This window comes from Aphelocoma coerulescens, chromosome 2 (assembly GCF_041296385.1).
Source record: "Aphelocoma coerulescens isolate FSJ_1873_10779 chromosome 2, UR_Acoe_1.0, whole genome shotgun sequence".
NCBI classification, from domain to species: domain Eukaryota; kingdom Metazoa; phylum Chordata; class Aves; order Passeriformes; family Corvidae; genus Aphelocoma; species Aphelocoma coerulescens.
The window spans coordinates 133,920,306-133,947,133 of NC_091015.1; the positions used below are offsets into that span (position 1 = coordinate 133,920,306).

The 26,828-nt window shown below is 38.2% G+C and overlaps 1 protein-coding gene across 1 annotated transcript in view; it reads left to right on the forward strand.

Annotated features, from left to right (window-relative positions):
• Positions 1 to 26,504, forward strand: part of SULF1 (sulfatase 1) — a 63,729-nt gene extending 37,225 nt beyond the window's left edge. Inside the window, exons 10-18 of the mRNA XM_069004914.1 lie at positions 9,804 to 10,020; positions 13,216 to 13,462; positions 15,140 to 15,236; positions 15,322 to 15,416; positions 15,806 to 15,871; positions 16,367 to 16,539; positions 17,557 to 17,699; positions 17,804 to 17,927; positions 24,138 to 26,504. Coding sequence (XP_068861015.1) covers positions 9,804 to 10,020; positions 13,216 to 13,462; positions 15,140 to 15,236; positions 15,322 to 15,416; positions 15,806 to 15,871; positions 16,367 to 16,539; positions 17,557 to 17,699; positions 17,804 to 17,927; positions 24,138 to 24,961 — 1,986 coding nt within the window. The 3' untranslated portion in view covers positions 24,962 to 26,504. The remainder of the gene's footprint in view (positions 1 to 9,803; positions 10,021 to 13,215; positions 13,463 to 15,139; positions 15,237 to 15,321; positions 15,417 to 15,805; positions 15,872 to 16,366; positions 16,540 to 17,556; positions 17,700 to 17,803; positions 17,928 to 24,137) is intronic.
• Positions 26,505 to 26,828: the final 324 nt, after the last annotated feature.

Sequence of the window (26,828 nt, forward strand, 5' to 3'; positions counted from 1 at the left end):
GGAAAGTCCATCCTGGGATACTTCCAAAACCTAATAAGTTTGCTACTTTGAGGAGGAGGAGGATGAACTAAATGACCTCCAGATGTTCCTTCCAGTACATGCTCTTAATTTTTTGCTTGCTTAGTACCTGGACTTGAGGATTTCATGTTTTCTTCTTCCTCCTCAACTTCGTAACTTGGGAAGTGCTGTTAATTTTATGAACTTGTGCGTTATGGGTCACCTGCCCATGTCATATTTGGATATAGGCCAGATTTCATCTCCTGCCCTGCCCCAGCTGTTGATCTGTGCTCACCCAAAGCAAAGGCAGTCCCATCACACCAGGCCAGGTTCACTCCCCTGGCAAAGGGAGCAGGAGTGGTGGGCTCCCTGATCAGCTTTGGGGCTTGGAGCAGAGTGGAAGTTTCCTTTGTGGTCCCTCCACATCTCCACATGACAGAATGATCAAGAAATTATGATGGGAACAGGAGGTTTCTTTCATAGTTTCCGTGCCAAATTTGTCACCAGTTTACATGGTGTAGCTTACTGAGGTCACCTGATTGAGCCCTGTTGGTTTAGCAGTGGATACTGATGGGTTTTAATGCTTAAATGGTTTGCAGGGTATTTTTATATTTTACTGATATATATTTACCCTTTTGGTAATAAGTTACACAGTACAGAAATATTGATTCATCTGCAGCATTGCTATCCCTGCTTTTTTTTTTTAATGAGAAATAGTTGGTGTCAACTTGTAACAAAGCTTTGTTAATTTTCCAATAGAGCAGAAATAATAACACGTGAACAAATGTTTCTTTGGATTAATACAACCTTATCATGACACAAATCTCTTTTCAGCTTTCCACTGGAATAACCTGAGACAAGAATGTATGTTCGTTCAGGAGGTTTAGAGGCAAGCTGCTCTTAAATCCTCCAGCAGGTTATTTTTCTTGAACTCCTTCCATCTTCTCACTCATGAAATTCTTCTGGATACTTAGCAAATATCAAATAAAACCATGTTAACTGTGTTTTCATTTATACTTTTTCTTTCTCTCTTCCCTTACCTAAACATGTAATTAAGGAGTTGAGTTAATTCATAAGTATTTATTCTTTTTCTCTCCAGTCTGAGTCATAGGAATTTTCCTAAGGCATAATTTTGACTTCTGGGACCTAACACTCTTTCCCAGATCACAGTTACCTTATGAGGTCTGGTGACTGGTAGGCTGGGTGTCCCCAGTGTACTGCTCAATCCATTATTTATAATCAGTATCAAATCCATAGCCAAACACACATTTTTGTCCTCTTAGAAAAATTACACAAACCTCACTTTTTTTTAATTTTCCCAATAGGGTAAAAAAAAGAACCACCCTCCCAAAATAAGGACTGTGAAGCACTGTGTTTTAAATTTCAGCTTTTAGATTGGATGACTCAGCAGTGAAACCCAGACATGGGTCTGTTTATTTTATGGGCATACATCTCCTACCATCTGCTCGGCACAACCTGCCAGTTTTTGAACAGCAAAGGTCTGAAACTTGTAAAGATCCATGGTCTTCTGCCAGCTCCAATGAACACTGACAGTGGGCAGAACAGAAAAATGCATCGTGCTGCCTTTTTGGTATGACATGCACGCACATGAACTCACTCTGTGCTAGACAGGTATAACATTTTAGCCACACCTTCCATGTGCTCTCTTTTCATGCATCTCCGCTTTAGAGAGGCATAATATTGTGTTTCCTCCTGAGGAACTGTGTCCCAACACTACCCTGAGGAAATAAGGTTTATTTGGAGAAAATGCCTGAAGACTGTACAGTGAGATTTTAGTTAGATTAGGTCTCAGAGTATTTTACAGTGATCTAAGGCTTTATGGGTAGTCACTGGAGACATGTTGCTGAATCCAAACATCAGCTCTGCGGTAAATGTGCAAGATTCTTCTGGCTCTGCTCCAAAAAGCATGTTATGTAGCCTGTACTCCTATTTCTCACGTATTCTTCACCCTCTAAAAACCTAGCATAAGAATTTAATTTTATTATTGATATTCATATTTATCAAATTATCATATCAGCATTCAGTTGAAAGCACGTCTATTTGTCATAATAAAAGAACACTTGCCATCAATCAGCTTACAGATAATATTGTAAAGGAAATTAGAATGGGGCTTATTAGGTGTAGTCTGGTTTGGCTCAAGTATCTATGCTCTCATAAAATAAATATCACAGACCATACATTTGTATAGGTCAGCTTTATGACCAGCTGCAGAGTATGAATAAAAACACATACACTGGTAAGAACTGGCCAGAAGTGTCAGATGGCTGGGCAGCCACTGACAGCCAGACCCTGAGCACCCACTAAAACTCAACTAAAATTATGCTATGGCATATAAACATCACTCATGGATTCTCCAGATTCCAGAATAACCTCCTGATACTTGCAGGAGTCAAAAGGCACTGGTGATCAACCTGTTTTACCAGAGCATTGATTCAGAGCTGTCTCTTCTTTGCCATCTCCCCATTGATACCATCTTTTCTTAGTAATAATTCAGTGGAGCATCTGTACACTGACTTAACTGGAAGCATATGTGTTTGGGACCAGTTATGTGCTTAAAACTAAGTGTGTGCTTCAGTGCTTTTGTGAAACAGGTCTTGTAGCTATTCCTCACTTTAGACCCTGCAGAGTCATCCCTCATAGCTGACAGAATCATGCCTGCAACTTAGTTGCTCAAGAATTCGTAGGAATTTCCAGAAATTATGATACTTCTAGTTAAAATACCAGTCTGTTTATGAGTTGAAACCAAATATGAAGATAAGTTCCTTTATCTCTAAAAATAATCTTTCAAGGCATGGTATTTCATATTTCAGCCTAAATAGTTCACATTTCAGCCTAAATATTTAAGTTTTTATCAAACAGAGAGCAGCTCTTCCCAGATTTGACAATTCTTTAAATTCAAGCAGTTCTTAATTGGAAGTATCAAGTCTATTCTGGATAAAATCCAGAGATGTTCCAGGAAGATCACTGGATTCACTGGTTTCATCTCTTTCAATGCATGACTGTGTTCAGCATTTTCACTATCATCTTACTGGTGTTCTCTAACAAGAAAGACTTTTTGGTAGAATGGCACCTTTTTTAAAAAAGCAAATTCTTTAAACATTTCTTAAAGTAATTCTGTGTACCAAAAATGTCTAGACAGAAAACATAGTTTATGCAAGAATTATTTTTAATGCTTTCTGTAGTACTCCTTTAAGGTTCTTTTTTTGCACAGTTTCCATTTTAAAGTATCCAGTGAAATAGAGTGTCAGCTAAGTCCTCTGCAAGTTAAATGTATATGACTCAATACTAACAGATTATTATTGGTATTACTATTTATAGCTAAAGGATTAAATTTATCCTTTTCATTGGCTCCTATTTGTTTGCACCTGAGAGTGGATATTTATTGGATAACAACAGAAGTCTCTTGACATTGAGCTGTAACTACAGGCAAGTTAATAGATTTGGTAGAGAATGCTATACAGGTGAAATATTTGCTGTCTTGACCTAGGTGCCTACATTTCTAGAGCTGACAAGGCAGGTCATGCATTTTTTATAACTAGAGAACTGCTAGAACTGTGACACTTAAAATCAATCTTCTCTATACAGCAAGAATGCAAAATTGTGTAGTCTGTAAAATTCCTAGGCAATTTTCTTTTCAAAAACTTGTGAAGTAGCTCAAAATTGCCAATTTTTATATAGTTATTCCTGTTATCCAGTGATTAATTCCTTCATTCCTTTTTCCCACCAGTTCTGTCCCTGTGCATTTATCTGAATGTATTTCTAAAGCCTGTCAGATCTTACAGGACAAACTTCTTCCCTATCTGTTGAACCACTGACCAATGCATTTTTGAGGAACACTTCTCAGGGGCTAAGCCTGCACATAAATAACCATCTTTGAATGTATTCATGTTGTCAGACTCCGGAGCATGATTCAACAGAAAGTTGTTTAGTTATGAGAGAGTGGTTCAAAAATTGGGATCTGCCATTACAGGAAGTGTCAACTCAGTTCTAAAATGGAGGAGGAGATTTTTTTTCCACAAAAATGCAGCAATTCCAAATTCCCTGAGTAAACCTGGCAAACTATCCCTGTTAAACAGCTGCATTCATGTGCAATGTTCAAGTACTGCTGAGATGAAACAACACAGATCAGTATTTCCAGGGGCATTTAGGAGCCTTGGTCAGGACCAGGGTTCAGTTCTGCTCTACAGGAATGTGTAGAGGAGATGACCTTAGCCAGTAAACATTTCTCAGTATTCAGGTCCAGTTCAGCAGAAATGAACTGCTGCTGCTCTGCACTGTTTACCACAGACAACTAATTACAGGGCACTTTTCAATATGTTGTGTGACATGGCCTCTTTTAATAGCCCAGAGAAAGCAAAAGCAAGACAGTTCTGATAGCAGTAGTGCAGCCCTGAACCAGACTCCTTTTCCAGCATTATCACATCAAGTCCCCTGGCACTGCCCCAGATCTGGTTACTGCTAGTGGAGGAAAATGGTACGCACGTATCCAGCCCGTGATGGTATTTCCATCTAAACTGTTTTCAAATTTAGAGCATACCTTTCGAAACAGGAAAAAAGGGAAATGAGATCTTGAGGACATGTTTAAATTCATGAGGTCTTCATTTTTAAGGTCTTATCTTAGCATTCCCTAGGCTGAGCAATAATACTCAAATTCAGTCATACATTACAAAATTGAAAAAGCACCTGTAAAAATATTGCTGCTATGTTATATTTCCGGTTGTGTGTTTTTTGGGGTTTCATAACTTTGTGATGAAATCTGACAAGGTATTTAACACTGATGTGTCTACTGCAAATACTAGATGTTTACATTTCATAGAAACCTTTAGCTTGCCTACTGTTGGGACACTTTTCATGACTTGTCTAATTCATTTCCCCTCTATATAAGGGGGCAGCAACTGTCTCAAATCCATCACAGTCTCTTAACTGCACAAAGCTGATTTGAAGTCCTGTCTAAGTAGCTATTTACAGTGGAGCACGTCACAATGATTCATTCTGAATGTATAGTTTTATGCCTTAATTATAATCAGTAATGAAATAGACTTAATTTTAAGGCTGTGGCACAGCTGATTAATACCAGGAAATTGAGACCCCAGGTAGTTATGAAGTCAATTGGTGTTGTCTTCCTTATGTAGCTCTAAGTCACAACTGGAGCCATGCCAGTAGCAAGGCAAAACAAAGCCACCAAGTACAAACAATCCAGCCCATGTTCTACCCTTTTTCTTTGAAATATTTTTATGGGGACAAACTTCTACCCCCAGAAGAAAATTCATCATGCTAGTGCCATTATCCAAGGAAAAGCTCCTGCTGCAGTACTGTTGCAGTGCTTGCCTCAACTCTGAGGAACAGGCACAGGTACTTACATGTTTTAACTTCAGGTTTGGCAGAGAGTAAAGCAGCTTAACTTCTGAAGGATAGGATAGGATAGGATAGGATAGGATAGGATAGGATAGGATAGGATAGGATAGGATAGGATAGGATAGGATAGGATAGGATAGGATAGGATAGGATAGGTATAGTTGTTTAATTTCAGCTAGCAACTAAGCCCATGCAGCTGCTCAGTCTCTCCCCCACTGGTGGGATCAGAAAGAGAATCAGACGAGTAAAAGCTGGAAAACTCATGGGTAGAGGTAGAGTTTATTAGGGAAAGCAAAAGCAGTGCATGCAAAGAAAGCAAGAGTGAATTAGTTCAGACTTTCCCAGGAGCAGGCAGGTGTTCAGCCATCTCTGGGAGAGTGGGGCTCCATCACATGTAACAATGATTTGGGAAGACAAATGCCATCACTCCAAATGTTCTCTTCTTCTTCCTTCTTCCTTCTTCCCCAACTTTATGTACTGAGTATGATGTCATATGGTATAGATATACCATATCCCTTTGGTCAGCTGGGGTCACCTGTCCCAGCTGTGTCTCCTCCCACCCTCCCAGGCACCCCCAGTCCCCTCACCAGCATGGCAGCACGAAAAGCAGAAAAGGCCTTGGCTCTGTAAGCCCTGCTCAGCCATAACAAAAACATCTCTATATTATCAATCCTGTATTCAGCACAAATCCAAAACACAGCCTCATACAGCCACTGTGAAGAAAATTAACTCTTCCACAGCCAAAATCAGCACAATAGGATAGGACAGAACTATTTCTGTTGGAAGGGACCTACAATGATCACTGAGTCCAACTGCCTGGCCATTTCCATGGCGTGTTGTTAACAGTAGTGTCCAGATGCCTCTTGAACATTGACAGGCTTGGGGCAACAACCTCATCTCCAGGAAGCCTGTACAGTGTTTGACCACTGTTTTGGTAAAGAAATGCATCCTTATGTCTAGTGTGAACCTCCCCTGGCACAGCTTTGAACCATTCCCATGTGTCCTATCACTGGACCCACATCTCCCTCTCTGCTTTCCCTCCTTGGAGAGCTGTGAAGAGCAGTGACATTGCCCCTCAGCCTGCTTCTTTCAAACTGGACAAACCCTATGTCCTTAGCTGCCAGTCCTTTTACAGTTTTACCACTCCTAAGCTCCTCTGCAATTTGCTGCCTGGGGCAGGGAAGGCACTGGGAAGAGCTGGCAGCCAGCACACACAGACCCAGCCAAGGCTCCAAGTGCATGTGCAGAACAAACCCTGCTTGGTTCAGGGTGTCTAGCAAAGCTCCTCCCAGTGGGGTAAGTTCCATCAGCTTTCAGGTGTGGGGTAAGTTCCATCAGCTTTCAGGTGTGGGGTTTCAGATGTGGAAGCATTAAAGATCCTCTCTCACTTTTGCTTCCCCTCTGAACCTAAACTGGGGAGGAATGTGAACTGAAGGTGGGGAGCTGAGGTGAGAGGGGAAATAGTTGCTGGAGGGTAGGTGATGAAATGAGATGAAAGAAGGAAAAGGTGAGTCAGTGATGAGGAAAAAGGCTGACACAGACGAAGTTTCACAACATGACTGAAATGATGTAACAGCTTGTTGCAGCCAAATGTCAGGGTCTTGGGTTTTTCTCTACTATTGGTTTAGAATTTTTAATTCTGAGTTAGTTCTCCTTTCTCCTACTGAGGTGAGAATAAATCAGTGCAGGGGTCCCTAAAACAGCATGAAGACAGAAGCAAGAACTGTCCTATATTCCTATGGCAACAGTGAATTGTTAGATTGGCTTAGGTGTCTTGTGAAATATCACCATAAGAAAAAATATAAACATGGGGAAAATAAGAAAACATATACAAATTAAAATTTAATGAAGGCATGTTTAGTTTGTGTATATGCTAATAGCATTATTTAATTGATGGAGAAATGACGGTCCAGAAACCAAAACTAAGAGTCTTGAACTTAAAAGAATAGTTTGGTATTCATAGTGGGAAAGAAGGTAGAAAACAGGGGAAGGGGAGGGGCAGTGCATTCAGTCAGAATCTTCTTTTATGTGCATTAATACATTTTATAGATCTAAAGATGAGCAGAAGGACCATACAACAACTGTATAATGCATGCTCAGTGCCTGATTACACTGGCATGGGCAGGGATTCAGGAAAGTTAGACTGAAAATTCCATCTTAGAACTCTAAAACATCTTTATAATGACACTTTTTAAAGTAAAATTAAAAAAGGAAAAATAAAAGAGGAAATGAGTCACATCTAATCCCTGTTTTAAATAGGGAACTATTATTGGCTTGTACTAGACACAGAGCGTTTTGTTTCAATGTTAGTCATAATACTGTTAAAAATGATCTAAAAGGTTATTGAAGCCACTCCTACAACCTCTTGCTATAATTAATGCTAGACAAAGAGAATACTTATTCTACTTTAAAATGCTGCTTTTGAGACTCTTTAAAAACTAGTGCCATATGTTTATAACTGTAACACATACCCAATAAACACAGGAACTATAGTGGTGCAGTCAGCTCTTACCCTATAACAATCATCTCTTGCTAAGGGAGGAAGAGTGCACATGCTATTGCAGAACATAATCTGCAAAACTTTACAGCTCTTGGACACCTTTTCTTATAGAAAGTTACATTGTCACCTGTAGATATACCTTTACACTGAAAGTCTGGGCACGAGTGTAATTTCTCTGCCAGCCATCAGACTTGGTCAAATTAATGTCCTTTTACACATGGCTTACTGTTCTGAGATCAGAGTCATGCCAATCCACAGGAGGATGTCAGCATGGAATCCATCTTTAACTCAGCCCACATGTTAGGCCAGAGAATGCTCTCATGGTGCTGTGGTTCAGACTCACATCAGCTCCTTCCTCAGGTTATCAGGTCAGCAAATCTACCTGAGGCTTTATTTTCTTTCTCCGTTCTTCATTCAGCATGACAGCATCCCCAAAACAGGCCAGAACAGCCATTAGTTAATGGAACTTACCAAAATATGTATGCTCTGATATTAGTGTCCATTTCAAAAATTAAGTTGGAGACTCCATTAGGACCAGCATCCATCTGTCTTCTTATTATTAATGAGGCAAGAGAAAGCTACTTATTCTATTCAGTCATGGGAACCAAAAAAAGGACACGTTACAGAGAAACTTTACTGCAACTGCAGCTAAAAGGTTCCAGTTACCAATAGCATTATTGTTTTGTTCTTTGCAATATCCAGCCAAGCTTAATTGCTTTGTATGCAAACTCTGGTCATTGTGGCTTAAGATGCAAAAGTGAACGAAACTCACTGAGTAATAGTCATTCATGGTTGTATTAAAATTACAAATAAACATAGGGATTTCTAGCTCTCCCTATTGTTATTCAGACTACCACTGACTTAAAATCTTCACGGACTTCTTATTTTATGTAGTGTATCATGAGTGCCATGTATGGCAAGCCTTGGGTATGGGCAAAGGAGCTCTGATCTCTCAGCACCTACCTATGGGTTTTTTTAACGACATTTAGGTTTTTTAAGACAGTGTGATGTGGAAAGGAAATTAAAGTCCCAGTTGCTTTTTAATTTGAAATGTGAAGGCAATGGGATCCACTGGAAAAATCCACCTGGAATCTTCCATCTGGTTCAGTGATGTTGATAATTAAGTCAGACAGATACTGTGCAGACAAACAGAAAAAAACTCTGTTTCCTCTCATTCTCCCACACTTGCTCTGATATTCAGCACACATACAATGCTTTTTACAGGTACTCCTTCCAGACCTTTTCCTCCCAAGTCTCATACAAATCTCCTGATTTATAAATCCAAAGGAGTTTATCCAAGATAATTTCTTGTTTACTGTCCCTAAGGTTCTTCCCCTTGCTTGCACCTGCTGGCTGTAGGGAGTGGTTTATGTATTTTTCTATAGATTACATCCACAATTTGTCCTTTTCTTTCCAAAAAACTCTACAACTGAATCAGTTCTTCTTTATCTGTGGGTTGGGGTTTTTTTTATTTTCCCCAAATCATGCTAGAAAATCCAAGTCACAGAACAAAGAAAAAAAAAATTTTTTTCAAAGAAAAAAAGTTGGTGAAAACTGCCCTGCCAGTACTCCTTGACTCAGTAAATTAAGGCTTTTTACTTGCTCTTTTCAGAGATGTGTGTAGTCTAGATACTCTCAATTTATATATATATATATATATGTTTGTTTGGTTTTTTTAATCTAGGTTGTATTTTTTTTAATGCAGATTTGAAGTGATTTCATTCAAGCTTATGTTTACCTAGCATGAGAAAGACATTGGGAAGAATGTGACTGAATTTGTGCCCTAAAACATTTCCCTTCTCAGTTTGCTCTTTCGGGGACAGCTTAAATTTTAAAAGAAATTTACCTTTCTGCTTTTACTATCCACCTGAAAGCAACAGGGGTTTGGAAGGCTGCTGGGAAATCATCTTCATCTCTCTCTCTCTCACAGAAATGGCAGTGTACAGAGGATGCTTCTGGCAAACTCCGAATTCACAAGTGCAAGGTGTCCAGCGACATCCTGGCCATCAGGAAGAGAACCCGCAGCATCCACTCCCGGGGATACAGTGGTAAAGACAAAGACTGCAACTGTGGAGACACTGATTACCGGAACAGCAGGGCCCAAAGGAAAAATCAAAGACAGTTCTTGAGAAACCCTAATGTGCAAAGTGAGTGTTATTTGATCTCTTGGACTCTGAGGCAGAGAGCAGGGGAAAATGGCTAGCAGAGCATTTTCCTACCGGAGTGCTCTTGCTTTCACCTTCGTGTCTAATGAAGATGTCCATAATTGGTAGTCAGGTTCTACGTAATTGCCTCTGTAATGAGTACCTAAAGTGGGCCTAAAGATGGAGAGGGACTTTTTACAAGGGCACGTAGAGGCAGGACAAGGGGAAATTGCTTTAAACTGGGACAGAGCAGGTTTGGGTTAGATATTAGGAAGAAATTCAGTACTGTGTGGATGTTGAGGCCCTGGAACACGTTGTCCAGAGGAATTGTGGATGCCCCATCCCTGGACGTGTTCAAGGCCAGGTTAGGCAGGTGGAGCTTTGAGCAACCTGGTGTAGTGGCTGGTGTCCCTCTCACGGCAGGGAGTTGGAACTGGGTTTTTCTTTTAGGTCCTTTCCAACGCAAACCGTTCTGTGATTCCAATCGCATCAGTAATAGCAATATTTGTCCTTTGGATCCCACTGGGGACCAGCCTTTGGGCTGCGGGTGGCGGTGATGCTCTGGTGCCACCTCCCGCGCAGCTCAGACATGGCAGCCCGGGGGCCTCCGCCGCCAGCCGGGCCGCTGCTTGCCCAGGCGGCCAGTGCAAGTGTTTTGTTGCGTGGTTAAGGCTGAATTCTCGCTGTTTGGTAATGCCCTGCGCACATTTGCCCCCCGAGGCACTGCGGGGCTGCTCTCGGGCTGAAATACTGCTCGGCCCTCGCTTCCCTTCTCCCTTCCCCGCGCCTCCGGAGCGGGATCCCCGCAGGGACACGCGTGAGATCACAGTGTCCTCTAGCGGAGCGTGTGCTGAAGGCGTAGTACAAGAGGGTTTGGGAACTGTAGCACTTGGGTTTGTTTCTGCTAATGATTTCTACAAAAGAAGCCTGTTTGAAGAAGCTATTATTTTAAATGGAGCACGATTTTTCTTTTCTCTGCCCAGCAATGCAAGTGAATTTCTGTAGCTGTAGCGATAGAAGCAGAGCTGGATTTTAGAATTTGTTGAAGAGCAGGCTGTATTTTCCTGCTCTTTAACTAGAGTACTAGACTGGGGAATAAAATAAAATGGGTCTTTAAAACAAGATGATAGTGAAGTCATATGAGAAACAGAAAAGTTAGAAGGTGCTACACACATGTCTGGCAAATAAGAAAATAATGTCAGTATCATTCAAAATATTTCCTGATTTAAAGCCTCCCCACTCTGGATGTGAACAAGAATCCCTGGTATTCTTTGTGCATTCAACCACAATATTGTCTGTCTTAAGTTGTCTCATTGTTCAGCCTAAATACTATCTTGATCTAATTTCTTCCATTTGTTTAGTGTGGTCTAAGGAGCCTCACAGTGTGTACAGGCAGACCTCTGCTGGAAAGTGTACATGCCACGGACTGCCAGGGTGATTCTCAAACTGGGGAATAGTTCCCTCAAGTGATATTTTCATAGGGCAATAACTTCTGTGTACCTTGGAAAGAGGTCAGTCACCAGCAAGGGCTTAAAGGGGATTCCAACTGGAGCAAGTTACTTGGGGAGAGGAAATAGGGAAAGGATGGAAAACATCTGAAGGAGGCATCAGAAAAGTTGGTTTTTTATGCTTTAAATCTTTACAACACTTTTATATCTCTTCCCTTCTCTGCCTCCTCCAAACCAGCCTTAACACTCCTCTGAGTGGAGCAGGGAAAGATTCATAATGATGACATATTTTTAAGGGAATTACTAGCTCAGGCCTGTCTTCAGATGACACGTTCATGAGATGCTTATACATTCCACCCTTTCAGTCACTTGTTTATTAAGTAGTATAATCAGAGGCTGTTAAATGCAAGAAATTGTCCCATCTGAGCTTATGAATCTTTCTACATAATTTTATTAAAGAGTAATATGGTTACAGATCAGGAAGGTGCTTTGAAACTAGTTTTTCTGTTCATAAAAATGAATGTTCTCATTGCTTTGATTGAGACTTTTTCCACCTGACAGCAGGCAATTGCTGAAATGGTTTAGAACACAGTGGTTTGAATGAAAAGTTCAATGATACCTTTATGATATTTTAAAAGATTCTTGCAGGAAAGGTTCCATGTGAGTCTCTCAAAGACACATAAAAACTTCACTAGAACTGACATTGCCTGCCAAAGGCAGTACTTTCCTACAGCTACTGTTTTCTATTGCATAAATTAGTGTTAGGTGACATGAGTGTGCTCAGCATAGATGCAACTGATGGAAATGCCCTACAACTGACATTTGCAAGGTTAATTTTGTATGTCTAGAGCTCTCTCTGTGTGGTTTTGCTGGACAGGACGTATTTTGGTGTGGTATTGACTGTTGGTTTTATCAGCTTGGTTTGGGTCAAGTGCATTTAGCAAAAGAAGTAAAAAGTGTGAGCGAGATCTTTCAGACTGAGCCCAAACACAGGTTTTCTTGTACATAAAATTAAAGACCCCTCGAAAGAGTTAATTTTCTTAGTTAGTCTTACTCACATACACAGTAACCAAAAGAGCTGTAATCCTACTAAGGTCAGGGGTAAAAATGGTATAATAAATCTTACTGTAGCTCTGCAATGCAGCAACGTTTTGATGGTCTGTGACTCGTACACATAAATACAGGTGACATGTGTGTCAAAGTATATACATATATACATATAGATACATACAGATACTGATATCTGATGGACTCTTACCCTTTAAATTCTTACCCTTAAAAGGAAAAGGTGTTAATCTTTTAAAATTACTTTTTATTCTAAAGCATACATTAAATATGTCACATGCCAATTTACAGGTGGTGACCTTGTTTCACAGTACTGAATGATTTAATTTTCTAAAGTGGTTTCTAATCCTGTGGTCTCTGATTTTTTTTTTAGTGTCTCTTTCTAGATACCTGATTTCTGAGATAATGTTTTCTATGTGAAGATACAGATGCCAGCTGTGGCATAAGGTCAGACTAACATGAAATGTAAACCTTGAAGCAATCGAAATTTCATGCTACTCATGGAAGTGTGGGCCACAATGTATCAAAACATCATTAAATAAGTTTCTCTAAAGTCACAGAAAAATTAAACTGGTTTTACTGAACAGCATTCTTCTCTTTGGAATATGTTTTGTGTTCATGGCACAGGTTATGTATGTACCTGTATATATATTATATTTAACTGTGAATGTTTCTTCTGCTTCAGAATACAAACCTCGATTTGTTCACACTCGCCAAACCCGGTCCTTGTCTGTGGAATTTGAAGGTGAAATATATGACATAAATCTAGAAGAAGAAGAGCTACAGGTGTTAAAGACCAGAAGTATCACCAAGCGTCACAATGCTGAAAATGAGGAAGAAGCAGAGGAAACTGCTCGTGCTGCTCATGACACAATGGTAGCTGATGGCACTGATGCTATAGGTCAACCCAGCTCTGTCAGAGTGACACACAAGTATGATTGCTTTCTCTATATGGCTTTTTTTGTTGTTTCTTTGAACAAAATCTTCATTTTCTCATTTTTCTCCTTCTCCCTCCATGTCATATTTAGGAACTTGAAACTGTCAGCGCAGATTTCAGATAAACCTGAGCTGTATTTTTAGGAAGTGAAATAATTTATACTTAGTATGTGTATTTTAAATGGAGGTCTCTAGTTCAGGTTTTATTTCTGAGGAGGAGTAGGCATCTGCAGAGGGAAATTCATTCTTCATAGCAAAATATGCATGTTATGATGGATTAATCACCCTGTTAAACTGATGCTCCTGCTGTTCATTATAAAGTCTAGACTACCAGTTTAGCATAGAGGCCTAAATCTGAGATGACTGAAGTCCCACTCTACACGAGGAAGATTAGGTCAGTTATATCATGTTTCTTAATGCTTAGTTGTTTGCAGCCATTAACATTAGCTAAGACACATTAGACCTATTTATTCAAGATACACTAAAACTGAATGAAAAGGTGCAAACATCTCAAATTAATTTTTAGTTTAAAAATGTTAATATGATTGGTTTGAAAAGCCAGGAAGATGCAGGCAACAAAAATCTTTGTTTAATCTCTTTTATTATATTAAAAACATAAAAATATTTTCTCTCTTTTCTTCTTTTTGCATTTTTTTAGGGAAACACAAAAGTTAGTTTAGAAAGTAAAAATTATCCTTTCTTACATTGATAATTTCCAACCATGGAATTAATAAAGCTGTAAATAATTTTCCAGAATAAAGGTTATTATTTCTCCATAAACTGTTTTGACCTTTACAGAACATTATTGCTTTCAGAATTCTTTGAGTGAACAAAAAAGCAGCATAGGATTACATGGGGAGACATAAATATCTACATATTTTTTTCTGTTATTCTTCTCAAAAATTAAAAGAAGGGTTCTGATGAAGCAGGACCCTAAAATAGTTCTATCTATAAATAGATATTTCTAACTAAGGCATTTCTGCTTGTCAACATGGTGACTTTGAAAGCCCAGCCTGCACTCTGCTGGATTTTCTATCTCAGTCCGCTGCCTGGGTCTTTCTTGTGCTTTTTTTTCCTTTTGGTAGAGCTGTTTTTTCAAACACTGTTGTGAATGGTTTTGTCCTTACAATGTCTTTTAACTCAAGTTCTCTGTAGACTTTTTGTTTAACCACCTGTTTGAACTCCTTCCTCTAACTTTGGTTCTTGTTGGTCTTTACTGATTATATTGATCTTCAGCTCTCTGGCTGTATGTTCTCTTCTTGAGTGTTTTGCCTGCTGGGAAGATGGGCTACACTCATGTGGCAAGAAGAATAGATTTCTCAGCAGCTGGTGGTTAAATAAACAATGACACATTTGATTAACAGGACGCTTTAAATTCTGAACAGATTTTTACTTCAGTTTCAATTTCATTTCTGATTGATTAAGAATGTATTTCATTTTTTGCTTAGCAGGCACAGACTATCTGTCATGGATGATGAAGTTTTTTTCCAGAGAAGCCAGATCAAAGCAATTGTTATTATTAAGTCAACACAGGAAGAACTTGTAGATTTTTTTTATTTACTAGCAGAATATAAAAAATAATTGATTAAGAATGTTGGAAGAAAGAAAAAATGGGTGGGCAACTGGGAAATGACTGACCTTCTTTTTCCTATTTCTTAAACTCACATCTACAGATGTTTCATTCTTCCAAATGACACTATTCACTGTGAGAGGGAGCTGTACCAATCTGCCAGAGCCTGGAAGGACCACAAGGCTTACATTGATAAGGAGGTAAGAGGTATTTTAAAATCTCAGTGAAGTCTTTACACTGCTACCTTTTCAAAGAATAATTCTAAGTCAGAAATATTCTCTGCAGATCGAAGCTCTCCAAGATAAAATTAAGAATTTGAGGGAAGTTAGAGGACACCTAAAAAGAAGAAAACCAGATGAATGTGATTGTAGTAAACAGAGGTATGAGAGATGACACTAAATACTGAATGCTGCACTGATTTCTAAGGCTTATGCATTTTCCAGGAGTTTTGAGATGGAAAATAAAAAACCAAAGCTTTATTGATATTTATAACCAATGTACTATATGAGTAAAAGCTACTGTGAACCACAAGAAGATAAATTTTAACATTTTAAGATTAAAAATGTTTGCATTCTACTAACATGTTTGAGTCCAGTTGTAGTTCTGCTATAACCTAGCATAGGAACACACAGATGTAACTTTGGTTAGGGAAAATTGTGAGTCAGTCTGTATAGTTCCTTAAGAAAATGCCAATGATCGTATATTTCTGTTTTGGTTTTGTGTTGAAAATAGTTTCATGACTTAATAATTCCTAAATTTTTTCCTGTAGCTATTACAACAAAGAGAAAGGGGTAAGGGCCCAAGAGAAACTCAAGAGCCATCTTCATCCCTTCAAGTAAGATTGTTATTAACCTCTCATTCTCACAGTTGGTTTTTTGGTGACTAGAGAAATATAGTTTTGGGGATTTGGGGAGTTTTTTGGTTTGGGTTTTGTTGGGTTATTTGTGGAGAGAAGAAGGGACGAGCTGAGGGGAAGAAGAGGTCACACTTGGTAAGCTATCACAAGAAACCTTCAGTAGTTTTGACCAATTTGTGAAAGTTTACGGACAATATTTCTTCAACCTGTTGATAGAAAAAGGATAAAAATAGTATTATCAAAACCAGATCAATATTATTTTTTAAAGATACAGTAAAACCTAAATGCAGCAGTGCATCTTTTCTCATGCTCGCTGAAGAGAACACCTTATCTTAACAGCTGGGGAAGCTGAGCTAGACGGTCACTTTCTCATCCTTCCACCTTTATAGAATCCAGAAAGATGTAAAAACTGCTAGCTCTTAGCAGGTAGAACAAAGTTCTTAGTCAGACATACCCAACTTTCTCTCTGAACAGAGAAGCAGCACAGGAGGTGGATGGCAAACTGCAGCTGTTCAAAGAGAACCGGAGACGGAAGAAGGAGCGGAAGGGGAAAAGGCGCCAGAAGAAGGGAGATGAGTGCAGCCTGCCTGGGCTGACGTGCTTTACCCATGACAACAACCACTGGCAAACAGCACCATTCTGGAACTGTAAGTCTTATGGCAAAATGCAGATGTGATCCAGGCTATCCTCTGCTGTATTACTGGTTTTCCACTTCATGCAATCAAAGAATTATTCTGACCTTTAATGCTGTCAAAAACTTCAGCACATAAAAGGTCTACTTTAATTTTAACATTTTTATTTCAAAGTATATAATAAACAACTTATCGTGAACAAAATGCAGATACTGTCCCTTATGAATTCTTCCCATTACTCCATTTTTTTATGCTAAAATAGTTTCAAAATCACAACTGCATAGCACTTGTGTATATGAACAAAATATTAGAGGTAAAGCATATTTTAAATCTCTTTAAACTTCATGGTACACAGATTACTATTCTGTTGAGACATACTTCAACATTTCTCAGTATTTGGCATTAACAAACAATACTTTTCTCATTTTTGATGGTGGAGAAAGAAAAGTGATTGAAAACTTTATTTTCAAAAACTTCAAGATCAGGTGAAAATTAAGTTACAATATATTTGACCTGAAGCTGAAAATTTGCTAAGAACAACTTTTCATTTGGAGAATGAAATTGTCTCCTAGTGGTAATCTGTTCTGATTGCACTGGGATTTCTGCTAATATGTATTCTACATTTTAAAATATTTCTAAAGTAGTCATATGCATGGTTTTTGTTTTAAAGACAACAATTATATTGGCTAATTACTTGTTAACTGTGGAGTAACAAAAACTTATGAAAAAAATTCTCATATTGCTGTGCATTCTGGTAATGCTCCAGCAAGAGTCATGGGGTAAAAAACATCCTTTTGACACAGTCCAAAACTTAAAGAAGAGCTAATGTATTATACTACAGTTACTGTTTTTATGAAGTCTGTTCAAAACATTGATACTGTTCACAGCTTGTCACAGTAACCAAATCTAAATAAATCTAAATAAAAATCTAAGGCAAGGCTGGTATTTTATTATTGCGATTAAAGGTACTAGTAGAAGAAACAAGCATATTATTTTTCACTGAAAACTAATAACTTGTTTCTTTAATTACAGTGGGCTCTTTCTGTGCTTGCACAAGCTCCAATAACAACACTTACTGGTGTTTGCGAACTGTTAATGACACCCACAATTTTCTCTTTTGTGAGTTTGCAACTGGCTTCTTGGAATATTTTGATATGAACACTGATCCCTATCAGGTAAACCCCTTTTCCTGTTACAAAATGTCATTCACCAGGCTCCTCTAGGGTTTTTTTAATTTTTGTTAACAAGTATCATTTCCCTTCATTCCCCTCTTTCTCAGCTGACCAATACAGTTCACACAGTGGAAAGAGGCATTTTGAATCAACTACACATCCAGCTGATGGAACTGCGAAGTTGTCAAGGTTACAAGCAGTGCAATCCGAGGCCAAAGGGACTTGAAACAGGTACAAGAGAAATAATAATGTTTATTTCCATTTTATTAATTTTTTTTTAATCTACTTAAGCTCTAATTGTATCCATGAAGTGTCACTCTCCTAAGTGTTGCTCTGAAAAATTTAGAATTATCCATATACACCATCCTGCACATCCACATGACCAGGAAGCTTCTTTGTAAGTTTGCACAGGTTACTCTTGACAGATACTGATGGCAAAAACCATCATTTGACAGAAATGCTGCAGAAGGGAAATCGTTATTGGAGCTATAACAGCCACATGCAAATCTTCACAGCCATAACTCTTTTCTCCATTGCAGGCTTTATTTCATTAGCTTTTCCCTCCCAGTATCGGGTGAGGTGTTAAATCCAGTGTTTATTTCAAATGCTGTCTGCCTATATGAACAACTACAGGTTCTCTACCAAAACTGAGACTTAACGTTGCAAACTTCTAATCAGCAGTAGTCTCCTTCATTTTTGAAGAAAGCAATATTTCTTTACAAGAGTCTCTGGGTAAAAGAAAAGCTGGTTTTTTTACTTCTTGTCTCTGGAATTCGTTGCACATAACTTTGGTTGATTGAACATTGTGATTTATTTTTTTTTCACAGGAATACTCCATTCTGCATAATTTGTGGTGTTGCATCTTTGTATCTCTTTCTACATCTACAAATGTTTCTCCTTTTTACAATATCTAATTGTTTGGGGGTTTTATTATTTTTGAAAACCTGTGGGTTTTCAGTTCTTTTATGTAAAACTTCCAGGAAATCTTTGTTGGACTGCAGCTCTGTCTTTATTTAACACAGTACATTTCTTTTTAGGAATTAGATGCTGTGCATGGAAAACTACATTTTGAATGGTTTTACAAGTTCTAAACACTAACAAAAGTTACTCTTCTATTTTCCTATATCAGGAAATAAAGATGGAGGAAGCTATGATCCACACAGGTATCCACACTTTTTTATTCTCCTCAGCAGCTTCTTTCCAAATAATTGCATGACTCCAGTCCATTTCAACTAATGTCTGTATCCTGCCATGTTGCACACAGCATAGCTTTTGATGCATGCACTTTCTAACTACTCTACACTGAACTTGGCCATTGTTTTTTAGATCTACCATTCTGCATTTAACGTAGCTCATTGTCATAGCAAGACTTCATACAGCTCATATTTCATGCCTGTACTTCTTAGATGTTTGCCCAAGGAAAATTACCCTGAAAGAACCACCTCTTTTGGGTTGCTCTTATGTTATCCTGTTGATTTTGGATGGGTTGGAGGTGTTTTTCTGGTTTTATTTAGTAAGTCTTCACAGCTGTTTTTCACATGTAAACCAAATATGCAAGGCTTTCTGGGGTACAAAGAACCTAATCAAATCTATGGAAGCAAAGCAAAATCTTCTCACTGGCTTTAGGAGATGTTGGCAGATACCGCTTTAAGCAAAAGCAGTGCGCAATATGAGCAGCCTGTGCTCAGAAGCCAGCAGGAGACTGTTCAATATAAGTGTGGCAGAAAAATGAGGCTCCTTTGGGCTGAGACCAGATCAGACAAGCATGAAATGAAATTTCCTAAAAAGGTTGTATTATTTGAACTGAGGAAAGGCAACAGGTGAGGTTTTTTATACCTAAAAAAGTATATGTGAAAGGCCTGAACCTGAGGAGTACATGACAGACAGCTCTTCAAAAGTATATTTTTCTTTTTTAAAATATACTTATTGTACCTACATGTTTATCATGCAGAACCCTGTGTCTCCTGGTGGAGAAACCAGTCAAACATAACATAAAACCCTGAAGATACTGAAAAAAACTGCAGGTCTTAACAGTACTGCGCTTGCTGCTCATTGAGCCGTACTTGTCCTCAGGGTGAAAAACAGATTAACATCTGTGAGTGTCATATTTAGATTGGGCTCCTTTTCACAGTTTATCATTTTTATACATTTACATCTCTATGCACTGTGGAGGAGTAGCTCCTGATACACATTGCTTACTTGAAAAGTAAACAAGGGAGTCCAAGGGGTGTACAAGTCTACATAAAATGTTTTTCACAGGGTCTTCTGAAAGGAATCTTGTCATTAGCTTCCAGCAGTCAGAGAACAATTAAACTAATGTATTCAATGTACAGATCTCCAGTTTAAGCAACAAAATTTTGTTTTGCAGCCAATTTTGTATTTTTTCAACTGAGTTGTTTTGGGATCTAGGAAAATGATAAACTTACGTTTGGTTTATATCCCACTGTTTGCATTGCTCATTACGGCCTAGTGGGAACTGGTTACTACAATGATAAAAAGTGATCCCTGTAATTTTAAGTCTTTCATTGGAAGGCATCCTTGTAAGTAAGCATTTCTCATTTTAACTACAGATCTAACAGAAATGCCATTTTTGAATTGTAGGATTGCATGAAATAGTAGAGGACACAGGATTAATCTTTAAATTATATCTTCCTACACTGTTTAGTAACAAAAACATTTTAACTTCTGGTACTAAAGAACATACGATAAACATTTTGCTACTGTGATAAATAGCAGGTGTAATACAACACAAGCAATATTGCTCTGTCTGTGCTATGACATTCCAGACATCCAGTTATTTAATTTACGTGGATGCCTGGGTTCAACATTTTGGTTCAAGCCCCATCTTGGTGGAGTGTGTTTTTCTTTTCTTAAACAAAAAAAAAACAACCGACCAAACAAACCAAACCAACCAAACAAACAAAAAAACCCCCCAACAAAACAGAAACAAACCAAAAAATTAAATTAACAAACCGCATTTATCAGGAATCATTAAAACAATCTACTAGAGGATCCTTTTCTTGCTCTCTGCGGAGAAACAAATGGAATAACAATGGAAAGTCATCTGAACTGCCCCTTAGGCTTCCTTCAGATCATGTAGATTCTCCACTCTGACCTGTTTCCAGTTCAAAATGCCCTGAGTTAGTAAAGCACAGCCTGTGTTGCAGTAAAACACTGGGACAACAGGCCCATGTGGAAATAGCCAGTATAATGCAGTTTGCTTTACACAGAGGGAGAGAGAGCTTCAGCAGGGAAGAGCTGGTGTCACCTCTGTCCTTTGATGGACAAACTGGCTCTGCAGACGTGGTTGATAACAGGATGTGTCAACTTCACATTCCTCTCTCCTCTCCTACTTGTCTGAAATTTTTCAAAGCCACCAAGGATATGATTGTACCCACCTCTCTTTAGTCTCAAAGGAGACATATTCAAATCTCTTCGTAGTTTTGAGACAACACAGGCACAGAGTGCATCATAGAGGATGCCAGGGTAGGATAAATGGAGAGTAAAGCTTAACTAAAGCTTGATCTAAAAATGAAAAATCAAACAGCAAAAAGAATTAGTAAGTTTTGTTTTGAACAGATAGCAACAATTTTTTTCTCTTTTGGATCTATATCATAGCTGAGAAATTCCAAAATGTTGATCAAGGAAACCACGGCCATGCTGTTTCTCAAATGTAACTCATCTGCACTTTCCCGTTTCATACCTATTTGTAACGAAATTTCTTACAGGGAAAAAAATCTCTCCTTTCTCCTTCCCTCTGTATGCTTTGATTTCAGTGGGAAACTTTCCATGCTTACTGCAAGTTGTGGAATTAAACTGTGAGGTAACTTGCTCAGTCAACCAAAATAGCTCTAGGACCTTAAGACTTTGCTTCCCTATTTGTTTAACATGTATGAATACAAGTTATCTCTGTCTTCAAACAAGCTATTTTTCTCTGCTTTACGCAAAGATCATGGAACAATTCCCAGTGCCTTCCCAGCTGTGAAACTTCTCTGACATTGCAGAAGCAGTGCCACGTTTAGAGGGGAAAAATAGATCCAGAGTGAAGGACCATGTAGCTCTGACTCAGACTTTCAGCTGTTTTGTAGAAATACAGCAAACTCCTTGCTGATCTTACTCCTGTGCAGTACAGCCCCATTGCCCTGCTGCTGAGGCTCCTCAGAAACCCTGTTCCTCTTCACTGGTCCCCAGACTTTCCCACTTCTCAACCTGCCACCGCAGCTCAAGCCTCTGTCCCACTGCTGGGGATGGGCAGCAGAGGCTCTTCTGAGCCCAAAAGCACCTTTCTGGCTGCTGCTTTTCCCCCCACTCCCCTGGTGTATCCCCAAACCTGTTACCAGTCAAACAGCATCACTTCTTTTTCAGTTCCCTGCCATAGTATACCAACCCACTTGACTGTCCCTACAACAGTTTGTTTTCCTATACAGGCTCTGACGTGGCAAAGAAAAAGAAAAAAGAAAAAAACCCCTACCAACAGAAATAAACCAGAAAAATGTATATATTTTTGCACTTGCATTGTGGTTAATATCTTAGAGGGTTTAATGACTAAATTCCTTGAAAAAGCAGCCCCCTGCCATGATGTTTTCTAGGGCCCCTTATGCCTCTAAGCACCGGAATAGTAAATCTTCTTTCTTGAAACCTCTGTGGTATTTAATTATCTTTTGTTTCAGGAAACAAATTATCCATAATTTGACTTATGAAGATGGCTCTCATGTGGCCATGCTATGATTTAATTTCTCTTGTCTACTTCAGGAAAGAAAGAAGATGCTCTGTCATAGTTGTTCAACCAAATCCAAAAAGCTTGTGTTTCTTCGTGGAACAGGAAGATTGTCTAATGTTTGCAAAAAAAAATATTTCTAGAATTTCATATTAAAAAATAAAATACTTAGATTTTATGTTGTGAAATATTTCCAATTAAGAGCAAAGATTCAGGTGTTTTCAAATAAGGAAAGTGGTCTCCTTTTGGTGAGAACAGAGTAAGGCCCCACATTGTAAAAAAATCTCAAGGGTTTTTCCTGACCATAATGGTATTTTTCTGACTTTCCATGTGATGGACTAAATATTGGAGAAATTCTTTTACTGTGAAAACCCAAGCTAGTAAGAAGCAAAGAATGTAATCTGTGATAGAGACAAGTTGTATCTTCTGTTCCACTTAAGTAGCGAGAAAGGGCAACTTGAAACACAAATTAATGGAGATGCCAAGAAGCGTCTGTAGGGATGCAGGGCTCAATATAGATGAAGATTTGAGCTCAGTTCACACAGTTGGACTATAGCCATTTGAACTTCTAAAGTAATTGCTACTAGCCTACATGCCTATACAATTTTCAGGAAGAGAATAAATCATTATCAATGAATTAATTACTAAAGATTGCATGCAATATCATTTATAAGGACAAAATTGTCACTTTCCCTGACAGACATTTTCATTGCCTGATTTGTCTTTCCTTGTAGACCACCTTGTTGATGAAATCTTATCAGTGAATCCAGTCTGCCCAGTGAATTAAATAATATAATGCCATTCAGTGTGACTTTTCAGTATAAAATGGCTTCACACCACAGTTGATCATCTGAGTCATTATAGTTACTGTAGCAAAACTTCTAAGTATTTTAGAAATGGAATTCTTTTGTGTCTTCTCATTTTCTGGCTGTGATCAATAAAAAGTGCAGCTCCATTGTTACTTATAGACTCATATATATGCCCTTTATTTACTTACTATTTGAAAAGGCTGTTAGATACTTTTGAGAGCTTTTTTTAAAAAACAAAACCTTAAGAAGGTTCTCTGTGTATATTTTAACACTATTTCACAAAATGGTGCGGTCCTATAAATTAATTCATACCAATTTTTGACAGTTTTTATTTCCCTTAATTTCTCCATGTAAACAAAAATGAATGTTAACAAAACAGATTAAAACCCCCTTTGGCTATCATTTACTAAATCAAATGTGTCTGGTTAGTTTGTAGATCGTATTTTTTAAGCTACCCAGAAACAAAATTCATGTGAGTATTGAAGTTCAGGTCACCAGTGGCTTTCAGATTGGTCCCATCTTTTATATTTAACCATTGCTTGGTTATTGCATACTTTGCTCGAGTGCTCAAGAGGCACATGGATTATTTGTGTATTGAAACATTTTTCCTACCTGGAAATATCAGAGGAAGGACTTATCTCTGAATGCCATCACAAAGCCCCATTAGACCAGATTCTGTTCTTTTTTTACTCAGCCCAAGGCTGTAGCAGGAGACAGGGGGGGTTTTTGGAGCTGTGAGCGTATCCTAGGCCAGAACCATTCATCTGATGACAGAAGAGGTGGAGCATCTTACACTTTGAGCTACCTACTTTGTGAGCAGTGGTGCTTTCAAGCCAATTGAAGTAGAGACACGTGGGAGATTTGCCTGCACCTTTAATAGTGTTCACCAGTAGGCTTTATTCTTTCTTTCAACAGAGGACAGTTATGGGATGGATGGGAAGGCTAAGCTGCCCAATTTCACTGGCGACATTGACTGGCAAGGACTGGAAGACTTGTACAGTGTGAATGAAAGTGTATATGAATACAGACACAACTTTAGACTTAGTCTGGCTGACTGGACTAATTACTTGAAGGATGTAGATAGAATGTTTGCACTGCTGAACAGTTACTACCAGCAAAATAAAACAGACAAGAATAACAGTGCTCGAAGCAACGGGGACGGGGACGAATCATCCACGCCGTTCACCCTGGTGGAAATGACTTCTGCTGAGGAGTCCAGCGGCCTGACTGCAGAAGAGTTGCAGCTTATTGTGCCAACAGACTTTGCAGCCCTTGCTTTGAGCACAGTGAATTTAAGTCAGGAGAGGAAACTTGAATTAAACAATGATATTCCTGAGAAAAGTAGTTTGAATGATGCACACTGGAGAAATAGTCATCCAGCTGAAAAATGGATGGAGGATAAAGAATCGGACCGTTTGGATATGGATTTCAGTGGAAATGGCTTGGTAGAGTTGGAGTCCCGGCATAGCTTCATGCTACAGTCCATCAGCATTCCTCAAAAAGACACTCATCAGGACAGTGACACTGTGGAAGATATATTTGAAGATCAAATGTATCTTCCCATGAGGTCTGATGAACCCTTTGTTCATCAGACTGTGAACATATCCATTAGGGATTCACCTGTCAGTACCCAGGGAGCGGGAACTTTCTTAAAAAAAACCAAACAGAGTCTCGCAGGAGAAAGTTCACAAATCCTAAATGCAGAGGGCAGTGCCTCAGCTCCACTGTCCTTGGATTAGATCAAGTTGTAAACCATTAAGTAAGTTCTTCCTTTTCTTATTAGCAAACTAACAAAGGTAATCATGACAACTGACATTCCACATTTATTGTAGATATGTTTTGCAGCTAAATTGAGCCCAGTTCAGTATTTGTGCATTTTTTTATTCACATGCACTGCTCTCACTGTAATTCTCCACACTGGGAAGCAAGATTTCCAGTTTTCCATTAAAAGAAACAGTGTTAACTTTCAAATGCAGTAGCACCCTATCTGAAAGCTAAAAGCTATTTCTTTGAAGAGGACACTCAAGTTACTTTCGCTATTTCCAAATGATCCCACCACGAGTGAGTGTTTCAGTTCACCCAATATGCCTGTATAATGTCTTTTTCATCAATTATTTTAACCACTGGCAATTCTTAATGCCACGCTTTCAAGTAAAATGCACTTTTAAAATCTGTATGCCATACCATTCATGCATCTAATACCTTACAGTTTCTTAGTTTGCTCGTTGTCTTGTGAAATTGTGAAACCAATAAACAGACTGACCTGAAAGAGGTAAACACCATGGATTGTGGAAAAAGATTCTTCAAATATTATTTTAGGAAAAATATTGCATGTTTTTGTTGCTTTATTAAATTTACTCTCAGAAAGGTATGGCTAATGATTAACTGTAGAAGGATTTGTTTAAATTGGATTGTTTCCCTATATGTTGATATTGCAGAATTAAAATTCCATTAATTTTTTTGACCTTTTTTTTTTTTTTCTGATACTGGTAGAAAGGTTTACATCAACACATAAGTGTTTTTGTCACCCCGCCTGATTTTTATTATTCTCAACAGTATCTTGAAAGCATTATTATAATTTTGAGTCTTAAATTCCTTTTTTGTTTTGAACAGGCATTAAAGGGAATGATAAAATCATGTTAGATTTCCATTATTTTAGACAGAAAAGGCACATGAGAGTAAACAATAGTAGTTTAGTAATAATTTTTGTTGTTGTATTCTAAATTTTTTCTTGAACTTTACCAAACATTAAATTGTATGAAGTATTATATGAAAATGACTCAGAAAATCTGTATTACTCAAAACTTAACATTGTCCCTTGTTTTTTTTTTATAAATTTTTAAATAATTATGACAACAGCAACTAAAGAGAATTACCTCAAACAGATGTAATTCCACAGTGTCCGACTCATGGGTGTGTTTCCTACCTGTTACATGTTATTTTGTGTAGTGAATATTTTTTGGCTATTGCAAGCACTGCAGGTTAAACTTACATTCATTACATTGTATTTTAAGTGGAAACTTTTTTAAAAGCAGATTCTTTTAGTAGGATTTTAATAATTTTAAGAAACAGTCTTTTTGATGGACTCTGTAAATATGTTAAAATTACTAGTTCCTTATCTGATGTATTTGTCATGGGCGGATTGATAGAAAAACGTATTTATGGTCCTGAATGATGCTATTTGTACATAGGTTTTAAGTTACTAGGATACAAACTGTGTTTTTAAATCTTGTATAATATTTCTGTGATACTTTTATAGTACAATTCTGGCTTCGGGAAAGTCTAGAAGCAATATTTCTTGAAATAAAAAGTGTTTTACTTTACCTGCTTCAGAGAAGTCCAGATAATCCAGTTTCCTTCCTGAGTAAGTTTTATTTCAAAAATATGTTAACAGTTTCAGCTTTAAGAATCCATCCACATTAAAAACAGGTAACAAAATAACACACAACATTCTGTTAGTTATAAATTATTCCTGGAGATGTGAGTAATGTATATTTTTGTTGTTGTTGTTTAAGGCATGCTGTGATTTTAGTTTTTTTAATTCCAAATTCATCAAATCCTTTCTTGCTTGAACTCCATGCACCAAGCTGCACAACCAGCAGTTCC